The 22,814-nt window shown below is 46.9% G+C and overlaps 1 protein-coding gene across 2 annotated transcripts in view; it reads left to right on the top strand.

Annotated features, from left to right (window-relative positions):
* The first annotated feature begins 6,998 nt into the window (after positions 1-6,998).
* Positions 6,999-22,814, top strand: part of PRRX1 (paired related homeobox 1) — a 70,705-nt gene continuing 54,889 nt past the window's right edge. Inside the window, exon 1 of one of the 2 annotated variants that reach the window (XM_032463755.1) lies at positions 6,999-8,317. In XM_032463755.1, the coding sequence (XP_032319646.1) occupies positions 8,077-8,317 (241 nt within the window). In that variant the 5' untranslated portion in view covers positions 6,999-8,076. The remainder of the gene's footprint in view (positions 8,318-22,814) is intronic. The other variant, XM_032463756.1, reaches the window with a different exon arrangement.

Here is a 22,814-nt window from a genome sequence, read left to right as displayed (position 1 = left end):
ATAATTCATACTTCTGGCTTAAAGGAGCAGAAGATGCTCAACAGAAAAATTTCAGAAAGAGGAAAGGATACGAAGATGAGTAACAGGAAGTTTTTTTTTTTTAAGTCACATTATGTTGGGGAGAAGTGGCTCTGGTATTTTAAATGCAGAGCTGGACACCAGGTTTATGAAAAGCAAAGGTATATTTGTATAAGGGGTGGATAGTGACTTAACAAAGTGTCGAAGTAATAAGTTCATGATCTGCAAAGTGTTGAAATAATACATTATTTTAGACTTAAAAAAATCAGGTTTCTAAATTCCATTATGTAAATTCTTCCTTCTTATCTGTAGTGATGAAAAGCAAGGAAAGAATGGCAGAAAAACATGACAACTGGAAATAATGACAATCATGGGTATTATATACAGTCTTGCCTTTTATATAAGTGTCTCACATACACGTTATCCCACAGCACCCTTTTGAGGCAGGCAAGAAAAACATGTCACTGAAGTTTGTTACCACTATTTACTGTGGAGCAAAGCTTGAAGTAAGGCAGATCTGAGTGTGTTTAATGTGGAAAAAATAATTTTAAAGGAGGGTCAGATATGTATACCGAACCAAACAAGTGGAACTGGACAACAGAAGATGCAACCAGCAAACGGGAGGACTGAGAGAAGAAAAGAGAGATCTGTTTAGAAAATCAGCGATTTATGGGAGGATTCAGGAGAGGAAAGCAGGTGGAGAATGGGTTGTGCATGGCTCCAGATTTACGAGAGCAGCAAGCCCGAGAAGGTCATCCAAAGTGGCACCCCCACTGGGCATGCTGTAAATAAGGGCTAAGTCAGCTGAAGAGCATTATGAGTTTTTAATTGGCCAAATTTACCCAGGCCCAAAGCATTTTGTGCCTATCCTGTACGATTCCACCCCACTTTTGTTTGGCTTAGAAACAGAGCTCTAGGGCCCAAAGGTTGGGAAGCTTGCAGAGGCAGCAAGCCAGCCTGGGACCTCAGCTCAGATGCCTTCTATAAGGCCAAGAATGCCGTGAGCAGGCCGGTTCTCTAATGATCAGAGTTTGATCAATAATCCTCCAGGCTTGAGCTCTTCCGGTGCAAGGTTGAAGGGTCAGCAGTGGTCTCCCTGGCAGCTCTGTGTACTGCTGCTTGCCCAGAACCACTCCCAGTTTTAAGCTTCTTATTCACATGCATTTGCCCATCCTTAAAGGATTTTTCTAAAATAAGAAGATAGCAAGGAATTTAGCCTCCTATTTTTCCATGAAGCCCAAAGGAACCTGTAACCTGGGCCATCTGAAGAAGGTGATTAACAGGGCAGGGGAAGGGAAATAATATTTGTCAAATAATTTTGGGTTTTTTTTTTTTTTCTTTCTTAAGCCTCCCAGCATCCATTCATAGTACTTCTGAATCTGCCTGGTGAGTAAGGTTTGAGTTCCTCAGGTCAGAGAAGGTACATTTATATTTCCTCTGAGGGCATTTGGCAAGTCATCCTGACTGCTAATTGTTCGTATGTTTATACAATGTGAATACACTACAATATCATAGCTACACACTCACGTGTAACGTTACCTATTCATTTGCTCCAGTGTTACTTAACCTTCAGTTCCAATTGGACAAGCACTCACTGATTACTTAGTGACAAGATTGACACTAGTTGATAAAATAAGCAAGCCTTAGTGATTACCTGGATAAGCTGGAGGTAGTGTCAAAGAAGGAGGAATTTGGGTAACTCCTAAGTTTCTTAGTGGGGAGAGGAGAAGCATGGGGAAATTAAGCTGAGTTCAGCTTTGCACATGTGAGTTTAAGGTTTCTTAATCAATGTGCATGTCCAGCTAGAAAATAGCTATTTTTTTTCAGGACTTACTATATGGTAAGTACTGTGTTAAATGACTTGCATGCATTCTCATTTCATTCTCATGAATATATGTGATAGGATTCAAGGGTTGCCTTATTGAAAAGATGAGTAAACTAAGGCTTAGAGAGGTATGTAACTTGCCCAGTTTGACCAAGTTGACAGTGAGTGATCGGCAGAGTTTAAGATTTAGATATTACACTCATTGACAAACAAGTGGTAGTTAACCCATGAAAATATATGAGACCTACTAGTAACAACCATTTATTGGAAAAGACAGTGAGGATGAAGGATAGGACTCTGGAGAATATCAATATTTAAGGAATGAACTGAGGAAAGGGAATATTCTATGAAGATCAAGAAAAAGTGGTCAGGGACATAGAGAATCAGGAGAAGAATTTTCAAAAAGAGAGCACTCAAAACTGTCAATTACAGGAGAGGCATTTGGCAAATAAAGTCTGAGAGTACTCATTACATGTGCTAATGTGTTGGTCACTGATGTCTTTAGCTAAAGCTGGCTCAGTGGCACATGCGAAGTCAGTGTCCGGTGGTTTGAGGGGCAGATAGCTCCAGTAAAACTGCACTAGGTCCCAACTGAATACACTGGGCCTCCCAGCCTCTGACAAAATGAACCTGTTACCAGCTTGCTACTTGGAAATGTGTTTTTAGTCCTATGTCCTTTGATGATTGCAAAATTCCAAAACAACTTAATAGGGCTATTGGATGGAGGTAAGGATGTATAGAGAGCATTTACTCGGGCATAAGAGGAATGTTCCTGAAATGCCACTTATGATTACAAGAACCAGAATTGGAAGAGCAAAGGAGCATTTTTTTCAACGCTTGCATAAAGTCTCTTTCTAGGAAACATTAAAATATGGGAACTCTGCAGAATTTATCTTTCATTCCACTCTTTTTCTTTGTCTTTTGTTAATGAATACATACTAAAATGTCAACCATGAGCAGGAGAGCATTTCCACCCCTACAGCATGTTATTTGCATGAGGATGGCGGTGTCTTGTTTGTGTGGCATGGAACCTGTGACCTGTCACATGCGATTACCATGTCAGCTTATGAATATGTCAGAGAGTACAAGTCCTGGCTTCCACCTCAGAGGGGAGACTGCTTCGGGTGGGGCTATTCTGCGAGCCAGATGAGGCAGCGTTCTGCCAGCCTCCTGTGCCAGGGAAACCCTGGACAATAATCAGTACCAAACCTAACTATGACTAGGACCACCCAAGGGCACATGGCTGGGACCCAAACCTCCTTCTTACCTTGGTCTGATCTCTTGGCAAGTTTCCTTGCTAGTCCCAGCTTTGCTCCCACTTACTTGGGGAAGAATCCAGAAACAGGAGTTATTTTAAAGAGAGTAGGGCAGAAGGAAGGGTTGGAAAGCCACTCTCAGATACTGGAAGGATCATGAGGAAGAGGGTTCTGGTTAATTACATCATCCAGGGTGTCACATTTTTAATAAACATTGATTGATGGATGGAAGTCAAAGCAAAAGCCAAGAAAAGATCTACACATGTTCAGAGATTTCAAGTTAGAAATGCTCTCCTTCCAACTCTTCCCAGAAGGAAGTCACATGGGGAAAGCAAAGCAGTGATTAGGGAACTAAACAGGCCACAGCGTTCTCTGGGGCCTTCTAAGTTCCCAGGCCAGGCCTGCCGCCTGCCTGGGGGATGAGCATGTGCTCCCAGCCACAGCTTCTCCTCTCCTGACATCTTTCTGCCAGATGGTCGTTCTCGAATTCTAGAGGTGCTTGGCTCTCCTGGTTCATGCAACCTGAGCCCAGAGAACTTTGATCCACCAATTTTCCCCTCCCTCCACCCCTCTGGCAAGCAGGGCCTGGCGCCTGGACGCAAGGAGAGGCCAGGCGCGGCGACCCTTGGTGCTCTGAGAAGGAGTTCCCTGGCCCACCCCTGCGTGCCGGGGCAGAGCATCAGCGCTGGCTCCCAGGGTTCTCGAGACAGCCTTCTCCCACCTGGCCAGCTGGCAGCAGGAACTGACGCCTTTCACCATTTACCGGGTGAATGCGCTCTCTGCTTGCTCATGAATCTCCCCGTAGGGTTATCCCGATGGTGTTTAATTACAATCCAGAATCTCAACAAATTACAAACGATTTGTGTAAACATAATAAGGGTGTGGATCCAATCCACGAATAATTGCTAATAGAAAAAAATCAAAATTAATTGCTAATAGTAAAACAAAAACAAAAACCCATAAAGACCTAAACAAGCAAAAAAAAAAAAAGAAAAGAAATCAATTCTGCAGGGTGTATGCCTCTAGGATTTGCTTTCTTGGGGACCCTCCCAGAGCATCCTCTCAGCCCACACTGCTGTCCCGGGTCTCTGAGGTGAATTCTGCACAGGGACTGAGAACTTTGGGGCTTGGTCCCTGCAGCTGAGGCCTGCGGGGTACCCTGGTAGAAGCCACCCTCTGGAGTGGTGGAGAGTCCTGAGAGTTTTTCGCACAAGATTCCAAAAATAGCGCTCCAGGTCTGCAAAGGGCCCTGCCGCCTGTCTCCAGACCCTGTCCCAGCCTGGCATCTCCCTTCCCTTGGACACCCTTGGAGTCTGCACCCGACTTTCAGCTTCTTCTGGGCTCGGAGGACACTCTGTCCGCCCTCTTCCCCACACGCAGTCCTCAGATACCACCCCAATTACTGGAGCGGGACTCGGGGCCTCAGGATTCCAGCGCAGCCGCGGGAGCCGCGCTGCAGAAGCACAACCGACCCCGCACAGGCGACTGGTATTTGAGCTCTCGGTCCGGAAGACATTTTGGGAAAATATTGTGCATAGAAATTTATATTATATGTGTATTTGGTCGACAAATGTTAAGCAAATGTGTCTGGTGTTTTTGTTGAAACCGTTAGCATCCTGGTTGGTACTGATGGGATTCGTTGATACTATTTAATGTATGACAAGCGGATGATGTTAAGGGAGCGCCTGATTTCTCTGGAAAACACCGTGCAACACAAGTGGAGACGTCTGACTTTGTTTCCAACTGCCCATAGTTTCCCTGTCGCTACCTCTCGGTCACCAACCAGGCCGACGCCACACCCGGGGACAAGGCAACTTTCTCTGCAGGGCTATCTCCCCTCAAATGACAAGAGATCAATGGGTCTACCGGGGAAGCAGCAAGTCCAAGGGGTTCCTTATCCAGACTTTAGTCACAAAGGGCAATTCGGTCGGTAGCAGAGACGAAAAGAAACATTAAATTACAACTGTGTAAATGAGGATGGAGGAGGGAAAAGCTAGGGCCTGCTCCAGTTCTGGGAAGATTCGAAAGGGCTGGCCCGGCTACGGGGACAAAACGAGCAGTGCCTCGCGGGGTGTGGAGCGGAGGCAGAAAAGGCCCTTTCACCTAAGCTCCTGCAGCGGGACGCCGGGTGAAAACCTCTGCGCGATTAAGTCGCGTCCATTCCAGCCAGTGGCACTGACGCGTGTGGCGCTCTGCTTGGGCGCGCAGAGGCAGCGGTGTTGGAAATCTCCGCGCCAAGCACCCCCTTCCAACTCTCCCACTGGCTGCGGGCCCACCCGGGGGCGCGTCGGTCTCCCACCAGTATCCCGCTAGCTCCTCCGCGCAGTTCGCCGCGGCCCAGACACGGACAGATGTTTACTGCTTTGAGCCCCGACCGCTGGGGAGACGGAGCGACCGGCTCCGCGCACCGCCCGGCGCTGGCGGGGCTCTGGGCTCCCGGTCGGGGGTGCGAGTGGGCCGGGGGAAGGGCGAGGGGATGGAAAGAGGAGGGGGGAGTGGGTGGACTAATGATGAAAAAGTCTCCTCCATCCCGGCTCCTTAATTAAATGCATGGAAAGAACCGAGGCGAGCACATCTGGTTTCAATCTGCAGCCCTTTGATGGCATCAAATGTTCTTTTCCTAGATCAGGGCTGGAAGTTCTGGGCTAACTATGGCCGTTTGGAGCCCAGAAACCATTTACACACACTCGGACCCTTCTTGCCCTCCAGTTGAGCCTCTGGGTTATAGGAAAAAAAAAAGTTTAGTAATCAAGGGAATGAGGGAGTATGTGTTTGTGTGTTTAAATAACATAAAACGCCACAAATAAGCACTTAATATTTTACTTACTCGTTATATAGTAACTCATTTCTAATGAGACTATTAAAGCTGTTACCAAATTCCAACAGGTCATGAAAAAATCGCTCAGCACCCCTCTGTCCTCTGTCAAGTTCGCGCTCCGCAGACGGACGACAGAGCATTATCCATAGACTTAGATGGGGGCTCCTCCACCCCTCTCGGTCCTTCCTCCCCTCCCCCTCCCCCCTCGACACCCTGGCTGGACCCTGAACCGCGCAGGAGCCACGGCGACCGCTGGCTCTGCGAGTGCCCCTGTTTCCTCCGCATCTGGGCAGCGCGACCCTCTGGTCTAAGCGTCGTAGCCTGGGGAAGCGACCTTGGCTGCACCAAAGAGGTTACGAAATTGGCCAGGGTGGGGGAAGGGGAGCAATTGTGACAAACTCTTAAGAGTACTTTCTTCCAGCTAAATAAGTATGTACATTTTCTACTGCCTTGGCCCCGGGATTCCTAGCGGCGGGGAGATTCGAACCGATTCGGCGCCTTCTAGATCTCCCCCAAGCTGCCTTTAGTCCACGGAAGAAGCGTGGGAGAGCCTTCCATTATAATCAGTCCTGTTATTTTATTACATTATTTAGTACGCTGTCTGTACAGGGCCAAATGTAGCCTTAATACGCTTGCTCTCTCCTCGTTTTTTCCGACCCTCCTTCATCCCCACCCACCCCAAAACTGTTGGAACAGCAGGAAACTTTAAAAGAAAAAAAAAAAGGCAGAGGGAGAAGAAAATTTGATTGAGATAGTTGTGGATTTTTTTCCAGCAAGTTTCCCCGCAGCTGTTATCAAAACATGCAAATGAGATTTTCCAACAGGATCTTAAACAAATCTGGAGGAGTTAATGCCGAAGCAAAATAATCAACTCGTTTGAAGTGACTGTGGGTTTCAGTTTGTCTTTTCTCCCTGTGATACTATTGCAGGGGAATGATAATTAGACCTTTACTTAAAAAAAAAAAAAAATCCGAAGGGGCTCTCTCGCTTTCTCTTCCCTCCCTTTTCTTCCCCTCCTCCCTCTCTCCCTCTCGCGCTCCCTCCCTCTCTCTTTCTCTCTTGCTCAGAAGTTGGCAAAGGGGGTTTTCTTAATCAGACTGTTTTTTGGTCCGAGGGAAAGGAGGAAGAAGGAGATTGTGATGGAGAAAGGGGGTCTGTAAAACGTCAGGCACCGCACAAAGGCTTTGCCACGTAATTACAGGCTCCTATTAAGTCGAGATCTGCCCTCCCAGGGGTCTCCAATTTTCTTGTATTCCCTACAAAGCCTCCTCTGCATGCCAGTTTGTGCCTTTTGAAGTGCCAGAGAGCTTCTTGATCCAACTGAGAAGGAAAAAGGAGCTCAGCAAGAAGAGGGGGAGAAAGCGAAGGGAACGGGGGAAACCCACCACCACCCTCCTTCGGACTCCTGAAGCCCTTTTTTTTCCTCCTTACGAAAAGTAAAGTGAGAATCCTGCTCTCCAATACATCTGCAAGACATCACCCTCTCCTCCTGAAACTTTAGTCACTCCTGAGAATCCACAGGAGTGCGGAGAGGGGGAACACGTTTTCTTGAAGATGTTTTAAAGCTGGAACAAGCCTTCTTCTGTTGGTGCTTGAACTCTTGCCTGGGAATAACTTTTTTAACCTTAAAAAAAAAAACCCACTTTGATTCTTCTCTCCCACCCCGTCTTCTCTCTTCTTCTGTTTGCCTAACTCCCCCGCCCTGCTGGCCTCCCCTTTCCTCTCTCCCCCTTATTATTATTTTTAGTGTATGCGTGTGGACGCTTTGGAGAGCTGGAAGGAATTTTTTTTTTCTCCTGACTTGAACATAGGGTGACTTTTAATTTTATTTTTTGGTGTGGATTATCTCTTTGGACGGCGCCGGACTTGGCCTCAGGAAAGCAACCGAGGCTGTCGAAGGCTGCTGGTGCAGAACGCTCTGCTCTACAGAAGGGGGTCCCCCGCCCTCTTTCCACTTTTTTGTTGTTGTTCTTCCCCTCCTTCCTTCCCTCTCTCTCTCTCTCTCTCTCTCTCTCTCTCCTCTCTCCTCCTCTCTCCTCTCTCTCTCTCCACTCCCCCCTCTCTCTTCCCCACTCGGCTCCTCTCCCCCCTCGCGCCCACAGCGTTTGGTGTTGATTCGAGCGGGAAGAGGGGGGTGGGTGGGATCGGAGGGGGAGACCATGACCTCCAGCTACGGGCACGTTCTGGAGCGGCAACCGGCGCTGGGCGGCCGCTTGGACAGCCCGGGCAACCTCGACACCCTGCAGGCGAAAAAGAACTTCTCCGTCAGTCACCTGCTAGACCTGGAGGAAGCCGGGGACATGGTGGCGGCGCAGGCGGACGAGAGCGTGGGCGAGGCGGGCCGGAGCCTGCTGGAGTCGCCGGGACTCACCAGCGGCAGCGACACCCCGCAACAGGACAGTGAGTGAAGGGGCGCATGCCCGCGGGGGGGTGTGTCCCCGACCGAGGGCGGGGGTCCAGGCTCGGCGGCTGGAACCCGCCTGGGGCCAGGGGGAGAAAGTCAGGAACAGGGAGAGGTCGGTGGCAGCGGCCGGAGGAAGGGCCGATCGCAGACGAGAGAAAAGGATGAGAAAAGGAGGACTCTGCGGAGGACGTAGCCAGGCGGACGCTGGAGGGAGGCTCCGAGGCCCTGCGGTTGGGGTCAGGGACCCTGCCCGCCGCGGACTCTCGCCCCAAAGCCGACTGTGCTGCCTCTCTGTCCCGGCCGAGCGGGGCTGCCAGATCTTCCCGCTTGCAGGGCGACAGGGCTGGGCTGGAAAAGGGTCCCAGAGCGGGGCAGACTCCGGGAGCCCGCCTGTTTGGGAAGGCGGTGGGCTAAAGATGCTGAGTCGGGTCGGAAAGGTTTCTCCCGGGTGGCGTAAGCGAGTTCGAGGGCTTACGGGACAGAGGTGGCGGAGGGCACCGCGCACAGAGAGCGAGACCCGAGCTGCTCCGGCGGCGCACCGCGCGCAGGCTCTGGAGGCCAGGCGTGCCGGAGGGGCGGCGCTGGTGCGCCGGGCTGGAGCGCCCGAGCCGCTCTCTGTCCCAGGGTGTTGCAGCCACCTGCAAACGGGTCTGAGACGCCCGGTAGAATCAAAGGCCTGAGTGACACGAGAAGACTCTCGCGAAGCAAAGGGAGTGTCCTTTAGGGGTGAAACCCAAGCTACCGCCCCGCATGATCCCGCACAGCAGAGATGCGCTGGGGAAGCGCGGGCTCCGAAGCCGAGCCCGGTGTCACACTGGAGGAGCTCTCCCTATTGGCCCCAAGATTTCCAGAAAAGTCCATACACAGTCTCCCTTCTGCACCCTTCCTGATTGGTATCGTGCCCTTATGGAAATCTCGCCTCGCGTTACTAGCGGTGTCTTAAAAAAAAGTGACTCCAAGTGTATCCATACATCCTGGAGTCTGTAACAGACCTGTCACCTGGCTCATCCCTGGTGACATAGGATTGGATATTTCCTCCTTGAGGTTGCAAGAGTCAGAATGTGGCTGGAAGTTTTAAAATGAAGCGGATCTCTTTCTCTGCCATTATTTGCTGACTGCTATTTTGTCTTGGAACTTGGAAGGTGTGGAACCAGGGGTCCCGCTGGCATTCTATGATTTCAAAAACAAAAACAAAAACAAAAACATTTCCAAGATTAGACTCTCAGAAAACAGCGAAGCAAACTGGACTCAGAAGCAGCTGGAAACAAGGCCTGTGCAAATTGGAGGGAGCGCCGAGGGCTGCGCTGAAACAGGCCGCAGGGAGGGCCTCTCTCTCCTGCAGGCCGCCTGCCCATTGCCCTGCTTCCTTGGTCCAGGCCTGGGCTCCCCTCAGTTTTTTTTTAGCCAAAAGTCAACTGGGGCCAATCCACTCTACTTCTGTAGAGGCAGAGGGCGACGGGGAGTCTGGCCTGGCCAGTCACTAGGGAAAGACTGGCCAACTCTGAGGAATGAAGACCCGATGTCCCCAAGTCGGGGTAATGGCTAGGTACAGAGGCAGAGGCGTCCTTGTTGAAGTTATTGGTCCGAGGGCAGGGGTGGGTAGCAGCGGTTTGCTGCTCGCACAGCACAGCCGGCAGCGTGAATTAATCTTTCGCGTAGACATTTTTAGTTACAGGAAAATGCACTGCGAAATAATATGATTATTTTAAAACATTTTACTAGGGAATATTTACACATACAAGAGCACGGAGACTAATATTACGTATCTCCATGTACCCATCAGCCAGCTTCACTAATTCTGCAAATTCTGCCGTTCTTCTTTCTCCATGACTAATTATTAATCATAACATTTATCACTGTTCAGAGAACTAGAGGCTGCACCCACGACAGAAAAACAGGGTCGTGAAGAAACTGCTGCATAGAGGACCAGGGTGGGGCAGGAGAGACCAGCCAGGGTTGCTTTGCCTCAAGAGCAAGCGGAGGAAATGTGAACAGCAGGCCCAGGGTCGGTGGCCGCAGCAAGCCCGGGGTCCAGGCGGCCGGGAGTTGGGCCCCGCGTACTACAGGGCTGGAGGGATGCTGACATTCCTGGCATTTGACTTTGGGCGGACGCTACGAGAAGGAAGCTCGGGTTCTTGGTGGCCTCCTAGTGGGTAGAGAGCGAGGCTAGGCCGGGGAGGCTGGCTGGGAAGCACCCGCAAGCTGAAACGGAGGCCAGGAGATGTGGCCTAGGTATGGTTCCTGCAAGACCCAGGCCTGGTGCAGGAGAGGCTGCAATGATCACGTGGCATCCACGGGGCACGAGGGGACACATAAGAGTGGCGGTTGGAGTTGGGACCTGTGTCCCAAGGGAAACGGTTGAGATCTGCGGGAACCTGCCTGTTAGATACATGAACACATCTTGAAGTTTCAAGTGGTAACCTAAGGCCTAGTGTGGAGTGAACCCCAGAGGGAAACTGAGGTTCAGAGAGAGAGGATGCTTGAGTAAGAATGATAGGCAATTTCGTAAGAAGGTCGCAGAATGCCGAGCGAGGTAATGGGGACTCTGTCATGGACGTCTGGGGCTGGGAAAGTAGCTGAGAAAACACACACCCAAACACACCCACAGCCAGGCCACAGGCCTTGCTTTGTAAAGACAGCCGGGGCCTATTCTAACAAGTAGTAGTTGCTTTTCAAAGCAATGTTTCCTCAACCTCCTTCCCCATCTCTGGGATGAGACTAAGGGCAGGGTAAGATGGGTAACAGCAAGTGTCCAAGAGGACACCTGTCCTGAGTCTTGGGCCCCCACCAGAAGTTGCCAAGAGGGCTGTCATGAGCTACGTGGAATTCAGGACCGGTGGGGTGGCACTAGGCCTCCCTGTCTGCAGTGGACAGAATGGCTCAGACTGTGAATTAGGGAAGAAAGGAGTCTCCAGGCAGAGGACTAGAGCTGGGCTTCGAGCTGCATGGGACAGAGGAGGGCATCGGGAGTCAGACGCCCCTTGCAGCCTCCTGGGAGTCTACTACTCCAGAGTGAGAAACCATAACCTCCTTTGGAGAGACGGGGGACATTTAACAGACACCCTTTCCTCTTAGAGCTATACAGAAACACATCCTTCCTAAGATTTCTGTTCAGCTGAAATAAGAAAAACAGACTCTATTTACACTGGCAATATTAATCATTAATATTGCAAATTTTTTTACAAACTGGGTCCAGTGTAGCCGAGAGGTGCTAATCACTGTCCAAAGTGAAGGCTTCTGGATGGTCCCCCCACTCCCCTGTTTTCCCCCTGATTTTCATCCACTCCACTTTCCTCTCTGTTGAAGGATTTCTTTCTCCTTTTACTGATACTCCCAGCCTAGTATACTTCTCAAACTTCTGGGTTCAAATACCTTAAGTGTTTAAAGAAACGTTCCTTAAACACGGTTAGGAATCCAATGGCTAATGGGGGAGTGTGGAGTGTGAAGTGGGGTGGTGGCAGAACAGGGGTAGTCAGGGAGGAAGGAGAAACAACTCATAAAAAATAGGCAGACCCACTCCTGGGAGGATGGTGCATCCCGCTGTCATTTCTTAATCTGAACTTCTGCAAACTCTTAAAAAAAAAAAAAAAGCCTGCCTTCCATGTTCCCAACCTCTAAATTAGTGAAACCAGATTGTCCTAATAAGACCTTTTGTTGGAAACACATGTAGTCATAAAAAGGTAGACGGAAAGTCAATTAGACACGCGCGCACACACGCACACATTCACAAGGCGGTGCTAAGTGTGGACCGGGCGCAGCTGGGCCCCGGGTCGCGGCGGGATGCAAATACAGAACAGCGTCGCGGGAAATCGATTTGTCACAAAGGGAGAGGTGTGAACGCGGCGCGAAGGACTCACCCGCCCCAGCCGCCTGCCACACTCCCCAGGGCCCATCTCCGCCGACTTCTCTAGGCCAGAGACACGCTCAGGAGAGCGGGGAACGTTCTCCAGGGCGCTCCCGCGTGGAACTCGCACGGGAATATCAATTCTGCTGGCGTCTCAGCATTTGCAGTCCTTACGGCACCAGAAATTTTCTTATGCGGCACCACCCCGTGGGGCCTTGGAGCCGGTGCTGCCTCTCTGAATTTGGGCCTCAGTTACCACGATTCAAAGGGGAGCTAATGAAATATACCGTTTTAAGCGTAGCCTGGAGGGTTTTTTGCTTTTTCTTTCTTCTTTTTAGAGGAGGCAGTGAAATCTAGGATCATGGGAGGCCACTGAGTCCTCAAGGTCGAATGTCAAGTCCAGAGAAGAGGCTGTGAATCCTGTTTATCTTAACATACAGAAGCAAGGGGTTGAATGGCTTCCTTCTCTTAATATTTTGGAGAAATTTACAGTCTGGTTACTCCCTCGCGATTAGGAGCGAAAGGCGCTTGGAGTTTTAAGCGCCCGGGAGGTAAGCCTCTAAAGTCCGAGGCCCTGACTGCCAATACTCGCTGGGCCTCCAGATCCCCCAACTCTAGAAGACAGTGAGTTACTGGCTTTACCGTTCATTTCGCCGGGATGCCCTTCCCAAGACTCCGGAGCGCCTTTCCCGCACCTTAGGCGTCGCGCAACCCGGCATTTCTGCTCGGCGACCTTAACCTTCTTCCCGGCAAGCTCAAGTCAGAGCCTAGGGGCGTCAGGCGGGCAGCAGGAGGTCACACGGGTCCCGGCAGTTCCTTGGTCTTCCCAGGAACGTCGCTTTAGATTTTACAACATGAGTAAGTAAATCATCTCCAAACCAACAAGATGTCACCTCCCTCCCGCCCCCTGCGAAAAAAACCCCAGCAATTTCGGAGCCAAAGATATCTTCCTAGTCCACTGGCTCAGATCCGGTCAGATCCGAATTTTGAACTTCGTTTCTGGCCAGCAGCCACCTCCGGGTGCTTATTCACTTTTAAATGGCATCTATAGATTTTCAACGGTGAGGAGCCCTACACCAATTTGATTTTTATTTTAGAAGATGTGTTTCTTTTGCAGTTCCTCTCCTATATCCTGTTTACCGGCTCCCTCCTTCGTCAGGGCAACCCATCAAAGCAGACCTCTTCTTACTCCTGGAGAACCTCTCTCCTTCTCAGGGGCCCCGGGGCCTCAGGAACAGGGAAGTTGCAGAATTGTGCGCGCCTGTACGTTCCCGGAGACTCCTGAGCACCTTTCGCTCCTGGCGGTTCGAGCTTTAAATGGCTCAGAGAATATGTATTTATTTTTTACCCTTTAGGAGGTAAATGGAGTCAGCAGAAGCCATAGGAAGTACAACTTTTAGGTATCAGGGGAGTGTATATATAGAGGAGATAAGGCTTGCGTTTTGCTTGCTTTTTTTTCTCTTGCAGTGGGTAGAAGAGTTTTGGGGGGAAGAATCCTCCCGAAGAAAATACATAGGTATTCAGCATCCACCATCCAAGCCATTTCTAAGTTCAACCAACAGGATCCTCGGAGTGCTGCTCCGAGCTAGAGATCCGATATTTACAGGAAACATTTGGATAAGGAGCCAACTCTCTGTTGCCACTGGGTGTCCAAACATTTACATAACTACCTGGGATTGCATGCTAATGTAATCCAATTGGACGCTCTTTGTCAAATTCTGCATTTTAATTCGATACGGGGCCAGTACCACTCCCGTTGTTTTGGTTTCCTTCAACGCCCTTTTCAACAATCCAAAGAAGGTGCATCTGTCAACAGCATTATTATCTATCCACAAGAATTTGGATTCTTGAAAATCAAATAGCTTGGTGAGCAGGCTAACAACACTCAATTAAAAACCAACTATCTCCAACGGTAACAATAATATCAACAAACTGCCACAACCTCCTTTTCCCTAAGTGCTGTTTGTTATTAAATCAAACAATGCGGAGATATATAGCCAAGATATCTGAAGAGGGACAATCGTCGGTGTTTCAGGCTCGAGGGGTTTGTTTTCCATGTATGTAATCTTTTGAGTAAGGAGTCTCCACCGTGGTCCTGAATATTAGTAGATTCTTGGCATCATCATTTGTCTAATTTAGTGAGGCAGTCTCAAGGAAGTAGTTCTACAGAGAATTATGGGCTATCAGTTTTAGGTTTAAGACCAAAAAAAATCACTACGTTTCACTTGTCCTGGAACCACTTTCCTTGATTGAAAAATATCTGGGAAGCCGATTACAGGGGCAATAGCCACTTGAGGGGATGGGAGGGGCACGAAGGCACAAATGGTGGTAGGTTAAGGAAATTTTGTGAAAGAAAATTAAAAAAACATGTCAGAACAAATCAATCACATACACAGGTGACTTCTCAGAAGAGTCTGAGGACAATCAGAATCAAGGATTCTGCTGTACCAGCAGTTCTCAAATACAGGAATTTATATCGGTCCGAGTTATGACCAGAATGCGGTCCTGGAGCACTGGATGTCCCAGCCCCTTTGCTGTACCACGTAATGAGGGAGCTCTAATTCCCAAGGACTTTGACTTTGAGCCTTATTTTTGCCATTATTGATTTTTCCAGACTCAGCTCAAAATGAGGACTGCATTTGAAAAGGGTGTATTAATTAGAACCTCCAAGATCCGAGTTATGAGAAAGGACAAGGACAGGTCCTCTGGTTCCTATTTTGTCTGCTTTCACGGAGTTAATTTGCAAGCAACTGGAAATGTTCTTAATGGCTGAGCGAGGAGAGACTATACCGAAACCCTCATACAGGAATGGCGATCGCACTGGCCTGAACTGCAGGCTGTCTATGAATCTTACCTCTTTTTGCGGGGGCGGGGGGACCTGGAGGAAGGAGTAAATAGTTCGAGGGAGAATTGATTCAGTAATTCAGTGAAGAATTTTAATTTGTAAAACAGACCCCACAGTATCTTAGATTTTAGTGTTCTCCATCTCTGCCGCCGGGACAAAGATGCAAACAGCCTCACACCACCTCTGCCCTGGTCCTCCCAGGTCCCAGGGCGCTGGGACGCAGCTCCCGGGCGGAGTCTGGAACGTACCCACGAGTCTTGCCCGACGCGCGTCTCCTTGCCTTCTCCCGCCGAAAGGGGGCGCATTCCCCTCCAAGGCAGGGGGCTTAATTAAGCCTGCCTTCAAAAACCCTTGGACTCAGGCAGGAGAGGGAGACATGCAGGATGACCCTTCTACACAAGCAGCAAAAATTGGCAAATGTCAATAGCGTGAAGTCACTCCAGGGACCACATAATGCCACACAGCTTTGTGTGAAATGAGAGTGGTCAGGATTCCAGGGTTAGTAGGAAGGGACAGGAGGAGAGTGGGACTAGATGACCCTGAGTCACTGGGTGCTAGGGCTGGATGCCTGGGTTCCATGGGGAAGGAGACAGTTTGTCCCTGTGGAGTTCGGTGTGAGACATTTACGTGTATGATCTCCAGGTATTTAAAGAAGGAAGGGCAGATTTAGAGATGGAGAGCTGGCGGTAGTAGTGAGATGCTGCAAAAGTGCTCCAGAAACCCACATTGGTACCTGGAACCATTAGATAGGGCAAAACATCGGCCACCTTAGAGTTAGGCCCTGGGGTTAGGGTAAGCTGCTTTCTCTCAAAGGAAAAACAGTAGTTGCCCCCACAGTCTTGTGTGTGCCTGAAACCTGGGACTTACAGAGACTTACAGGACAGATGAGGCTACATTCTTAATCCTCCCTCTGCCCTGTGCCTTGAAAACCTTGGGATTTTCTATTTCTCTCCTGGTCCATTTCACACCCTGACCTTAGAGGGTCAACAGGACAAGGCAATACTGGGAGCAACAAACTGACAGAACACATATTTTGTCGTCTTAGCATTGATGGTGGTTAATACATACCTTCCAAGATCATCTGAGCTTGGGTGTTCACTTAAAACAGGAGCATGAAGCCAGAACTGTAAGGGAAATTGCTTTCCCACAAACGTTTGTCTGAGAGTAAGAATATTCACTCCATTCACTTAATTTTTCATCATCAGTCATGTCGTTATATTTTAAAGGACCTCACAGCGCTGGAAGGTAGTAGAGTATAAATAAGCATAAAAACAGATGGGTGCACATCCAGTACTCTGCATATACGTGGGGAGGCCAAACCTTTTCAAAGACGATTGAGATATACAACTTAAAGGCCAAGAGGCCCACCTCCATCAAAATTTGAGCCAGGATATGCTAAGTTCAATCAGCTTGACTATGGGCAAAGTGAAAGGCCGAGCCAGCAGTTTGGATATATACAGAGAACCAGGTTTTTCTCAAGTTTCTGTTGTATTTATCCACACACATTCATGCTAGTCTACAGAGGGCTTGGTAGAATTGGCTCGGGCCGGATGGGTGGTGGGGATTCAGGGTCTCGGCCTGACCTCGTCTGCCATACTTTTCCTTCTTTGCATTCATTCCCTGTGCCCCTGTGTCCAAGACCTGGGAGCTGCAGGGAAAACTGGTGCCTGGAGGCCACAGAAGCCTCCTAAATGCTGTTCTAGAATCCTCAGAAGAGGGAGTGCTGTTGAGCAAAATGATACGTAATGTACTAGGTATTTTCATGTATTCGTCCTCTGTGATAATTCATTTTATAATAGCCCAGTTAGAGACTTCTTAGGGATTGAGTTTTGGGGAACTGGTTACTATTCTGTTTCTCTTTCAAGTAATCATAAACAGATGACGTTGAAAGTTTCAATGGAAATAGGCATTGAATCTAAATCTTTATACCTGGGCACTGACATTCATCACCATTAATCCAGACTGGGAGGGGACATTAGATAATTATATACATTGTCACTTTTCTTTCCATTTTCTACCAGTGCTACTTCCCTCAGTACTTGTCTGGGTGACAGCAGGCACGTACCACTGGCATAGCTGCCAAACCATTGTCTGTGCTCAGTAAGTGCTTCTTGAGTGATAGAATGAGCTCCCCGATTTTTGTGGATCCCCTTTCCAACCTAGTGCAAGTACTAGGCCCCCTCATCCTCCCCTTCTCACTTTCAACCCTTTGCCTTGGAGAGATCCTCTAGGCTCACCATTTTAGAGCCATCTCTATACTGATTCTCAGGCTGTAGCTTCAAGGCTCCCGCTTGGAGCTGCAGGTTCATTTATGTAGCTACCTACTCGACATTTCTATTCGAACATCACAAAAGTGCCTCAACCTCAAAGCCAGTCAAAATATTGCTTTAATGAGTTCCTTTTCCTCCATATGTCTCCTTTAGCTTTCTCTATTTTCCCATATCACAACATGTGAGTGCAAAACTCAGAAATTTCAGACGCATCCTTGACTCTTTCCTTTATGCCTCTGTTCAATTCATCTCCAAATCCCAACAAGTTGACCTTCTAAAATCACTTGAATTCATCTCCTTTATAAATCTCTATGGTATCTCACCTGCACTGCGAAGCCAGCCTCCTAACTAATTGGGTCTAATTGCATCCATGCTTGTCCTCCTCTCTGCGGAGGTGATAGCAGAGTGGATATAATACATCTTCAAGGAATATTTGCCAAATGAATGAGTAAATGCTAGTGCATTCTTTTAGAAACACATTTAAAAAAAAATCATGGCTCTCCCTTTCTTTAGAACTCACGGTTGCTTTTCATTCTTTTCCATCCCAAGACCAATTTTTTGTCCTCTTTTTAAAAAAAAGTCATTCTTTATACTCTATATTTCCACCCCTACCCCAGGAGTTAGCTCGTTCACACACATGTGCAGACTTGAGCTGTTTCCCCACCTCTCCCCAGTGTGCTACTCAGGCAAGTACCCGTGCACCCACCAGTCTCTCCTCCACTTCTCTGCCTTCTGCCCTGCAGTGTCCTTGCTCCGTGGCACTTTCCGCAGACCCACTCATGCTACCTTCCAAGTTCTGCTCCTCTCTCACCTCCTCGTGATGCCTTCCTTGACTGCTTCTTTCAGACCAAGCAAATGCCTTTTCTCATGCTTACTGTAGAAATAATCAGTGCCTCTACAAGTATTGCTTAATGATTTTCTAAATATTTTATCATTGTTAATTTACTTTGAGAATTTTCTTAAGATTAGATACTTCGGTGGGGGGAGCGTAGCATATTCCACAGTAGCACTAAGCAAAGAAATTAAATAGATAATGGGGGGGTGGGTTATTGTGTGGTCCCACTGTTTATGCAATCTCTAGTGCAAGTAATTTTTTAAATATAAGAGTAATACCAAAGTGTAATAAGTGCTCATTTTAGAAAATGCATTATTTTACATTTAAAAAATTTAAGTGGGACAGTCAAGCCACCTATATTTCACCACCCTGAACAGTCTGGTCTTAAAGCATTTCTTTTTTTTTTTTTTTTTTTTACAGTTTCTATTAACATTCTTGATGACTGATTTTTCTTTAATTTTTCAAAGACTGTGTTTCCCCCATATTAAGAAAACATAAACACATTGAACCCACTTGCTCTCATCAGAAAATTAAACACACAAACAACAAACAAAAGTTCCCCAAGGATGATGAGAGCTGTGACATCACAGCTATTTCCCAGTGTTCTCAAGTTCCAATGGGTACATTTCCAGCAGTAAAGGCCTTCAGAGTAAACAGTTTCTTTTTCTTTTCTGCTTGTTCTTAGCTGGGAACCTTCCCTAGACATGAGCACATGTCTCCTTTTGAAAATTGGAAAAGCCTGCATAATACCTAAAGGACGTTCCGAGACCACAGTTGGAGAGAGCTACTGCTCAAAAAATTTGTTTTTACATAATTTAGTAAGGAAAAGCACCACAAAGCAAGTGGGGGAGAAACTTTCTTAAGGGAATGGACTGAAAATTTTCTACTAGTGTAGATCTCTGGATCTTGAATTTTCTTTTGTTAAATGTTTCAAGACTCACATGTGTTTTTGTAGAAAAAGGAGGAGAAAAACGACGTTTCTTTCTCTATACCTTGTAGAACGATGATCAGGTCGGACAGTGACATATTCCAGGACACTGTCATGTATTTTGACAGAGGAAGAAGCACTTAAGAAAAATCAAAGATAATGCATTTATCCAGATATGAAAGTCCACAGGCCCCTAGCCCTTATTTAAAGTGATAATTACAGAGAAAATATAAATTGTTATTATGAAGTCTATGTAAAAATCATTCCTCAGCAAGCTGACGTGAAAACATTTGCCTGAGGAATGCAAATATTTTCCTTAGGGAAAGTATTAGCAAGTGATATAAAATCATGCTGAACAAAATTTTAAAAAATATGAATTAGATACAGCCAAACAATCTTTCCCCTTCTCATGAGAAAGAGGGAACGGAGAGCATAATCATCATGTTTGAGGATGCAAAGCCACGCTTGCCCAGTAAAAGTTTCTGCAGTTCCCCCACGTTGCCTCGTCTCAGGGCGGAGAGACGGGGAACCACCCAGAGAGCTCTTTGCCTACAACCAGATGTGCTGTTCAGCAGCTCTAATCCTCAAGTTCGAGGGAAGACCACAGGATGAATCCTCAACACATTTAAGAAATAAAACCCAATTTGGTTCATTAATCACGAAACTGAAATCTGCAGTTTCGCTTTGCATATTTCAAAGGCTGAATGTCTTCTGACAAGAGAAACAGAAAATAATGTCTCTGCGTGTTTGACTGTTACGAGTCTGTTCTCAGCTGCCCTCAGGGAGGAAGAGATTTTTCCGCGTGTGATCATTTTTACTCAGAATATATGGAGTGTTCTTTAAATTTATATCTTTTTTGCTTCACCCCAACATTCTCCTTTCTCAGGGTGGGAAGAATACCTTTTGTCGGCACTGTTTTGGATGTTTTTGGTTTGGAGATTCAGGGCTGCCTTGAACAGTTAGGAAGTTCCAGCTGTGTTTGGGTAGGCTTTAAAAGTACAATCGTTTTAACTGAACTGAATTAATATACTCAGACTGCTGGTTTGCTTAATTCTTTTCCCTTATTACTTGTATAAATTGATGACTTATGTTGTCTTAAAGGATTAATAATATTAATAATGTGAACAATAAAGCGAGATAGAACAATGAAACTGCTGCACAAGCTCTAAGAACACTTGCCAATGCTATTACGTTTCACAAAGCCAATTCTAAGGAGTAGGTGGGGATAGCATAATTATTTTTATTTTACAGATAAGAAAACTGTGGCTTGGAGTATTTTAGTGTGCTGCTGATGAGGGACTCAAATCTTTCTCTCCTGATTCCATTTTAATTTTTTTCACTGTATCCTATCACCTTTGATGTCAACCAGATTCTTTCATATACATGATTTCCAGTGAATCAATACTGAGTTAGGAATAGGGACACCAGCACACCACTTCTTGACACATTGACATTCTGCACAAATCTCTTCTCATTCCTCTGGCTCTCGCTCTTTGTTATAAACCGGGCACGTTAACAGCACGTGACGGAAATCAAATGGAGACTCTTCTAAATTAAATTATCAAATAAAGATCAAAAACAAAAATGCATTTCAATAAATTTATACCCAGCTCTCAAAAGCATGAATATTTAATTTAGATTTAGGGACCTTAGGAGCTTCGAAGCGATTTACTTTGTTTTTGGACAATTCCATGTTCAATGACAGTTCTATAATTTACTTTAGACAAACCTCTGGGTCTTGATTTTCTCATGTAAAAATTCTGGTGCATTAGTATCTGTCACACAGGTTTGTTCTTTGGAATAAAGAGATGATGTAAAAAGACCCCAACACCTTACTTCCCTTCCCACTGGATGCTCGCCCTTTCCCTGTTCTCCACTGCGACAGCATCTCTGACAAGTTCAGGCTCAGTTACATACTCAGTGTGGTTTCCCAATCCATTGCTAAGGCCATTTAATGTCCCTGAAATTAGGAATATTCCCATACTCTAAAATCACAGTCGTAACAGCATGTCGCTTACGGAGTGACTAAGGAGACATCCGTTTTTGCTCTACAGTTAGGAACTGAGAACTTAGAATTTTTGGTGACACTCCTAAGACCACACCCTCAGTGCCCAGCAGAGCCAGGAGTCTGGCTCAGACATTCCTGACTACGGCCCTCTCCTTCAGGCCACCTTCCCCTTCTTTAGTAAGAAGTAGATTGCAAATCTTTTAAAACTTTGGAATGGCACCAACCTTTCATATTTCCATGTGCGTCATCCATCACTGCGGACTTTACAGAGACTGAAGAATACAAACACCCTCCTCTAATTTTAACACCAAATTTAACGAAGAATATACGACATACGCTTAAGATACCAGGTGTCAAGACTTCTGATCCCAGACCCGACATAGCCTGTAAGTTTCCAGGAGATCAGACACATTAAATTTTCTCTGTGGTACAATGTCTCTAACATAGCACTGTCTTACCACTCCTCTGAGATTTCTGTGGAGTTTATTTAATTTTTTTTTTACAGGAATAATACTCACCATGTTAACTATGATTATACATAAAGTTGCCACTCTTTTGCCAACTTAGATTTCCTAACCAGTTGAGTAAGATAAACATGCTGTTTTCAGTTTGATACGTGACCTGCTTTTGTATGTATGGCTTTGAAATCTGATAAGCCTGGAAGACATACAGACTGCATTTCTGTATCATGAAGCATCCACGACTCTTTAATTTTTTTTGCCAAGCAGTTAACGATTAGGTCTCTCTGGCATTCTTTGGTAACAGATCAGCATGGCTAACGCTTGTGGTGCACATGGAGAAAACGGGTCACTGTGGCTGAGGCACTCTGACAGCAGTTTATTGCAGGTCTAGTGCGCCTGCAGTCTGGAGAAGCAGTTTATGCATGTGGTAGATGAGAGACAGACCATCTCCTAAATATGCTCGGTGGGCATCGGTCAGAGGTTAGGAGCACAGCTCTGTGGGGAGTATCAGTTCTGATGTATGGAAAAGTGTGTGTTTGCTACAAATGCTGTGTGCACACTTTACAGTGTAATGTAGAGTCTCTAACTGGGGGTGTAGATAACTGGGTTACTGTGTTCCTTTAGAGAGCATGGAGTTCTTCCTCATCTAGGAAAATTTTCCCTTGGTCCTTATATTCTTCCTTTCTTTCTCCTGTATATGTTTCTCCCACATGCAGTTCATTCCCAATGATTTAGAGAAAAAAGGATAAAGAGAAATAACAGATAATCTGATTCTTTCTCTGAGCTGCTTACAGCCTCATCCAGAATATCTTAAAGCGGGATGCTTGGCTCACCCGCATCAGAAAGAACAGCGGTGTCTTCAAATGCAGCTTCCAGAGCCCCGCCCACACCAAGGGAATCCGAATCTCCTAAATATGTGCATTTTAGGTATCCCAGATGATGTCTATGTGCCGCAAGATTTGAAAACACTGATGTGGACCACTTTCTCTCACAGTAATCGGAACTGAATGACGTGTCTCTTTGTGGCATCCACTGTGTCTCGTGTGTTCCATTGTTATTTAAGTCTCCCTAAGGGTCAAGCTTATCTTTTCAACCAGGTGTCTGAAGTTTGAAGGCAAGGACAGAGAGGCAGAAATTGTGTAACTTCAGAGCGTTTATCACGGTGCTTTTCATATTGTAGGTGGCTTAATAAAAGAGCCGTTATTGAATAAATGAATGCACGGAAGAACAAGTGGGAGATTTAAAAAAGCACACAGAAAAGCACTCCCTGGGTGCCTGGCACTGTTTTTAGTGTTTCACACA

Source organism: Camelus ferus, chromosome 21 (genome assembly GCF_009834535.1).
Source record: "Camelus ferus isolate YT-003-E chromosome 21, BCGSAC_Cfer_1.0, whole genome shotgun sequence".
NCBI classification, from domain to species: Eukaryota; Metazoa; Chordata; class Mammalia; order Artiodactyla; family Camelidae; genus Camelus; species Camelus ferus.
This window is presented reverse-complemented; position numbering and strand designations above follow the sequence as displayed.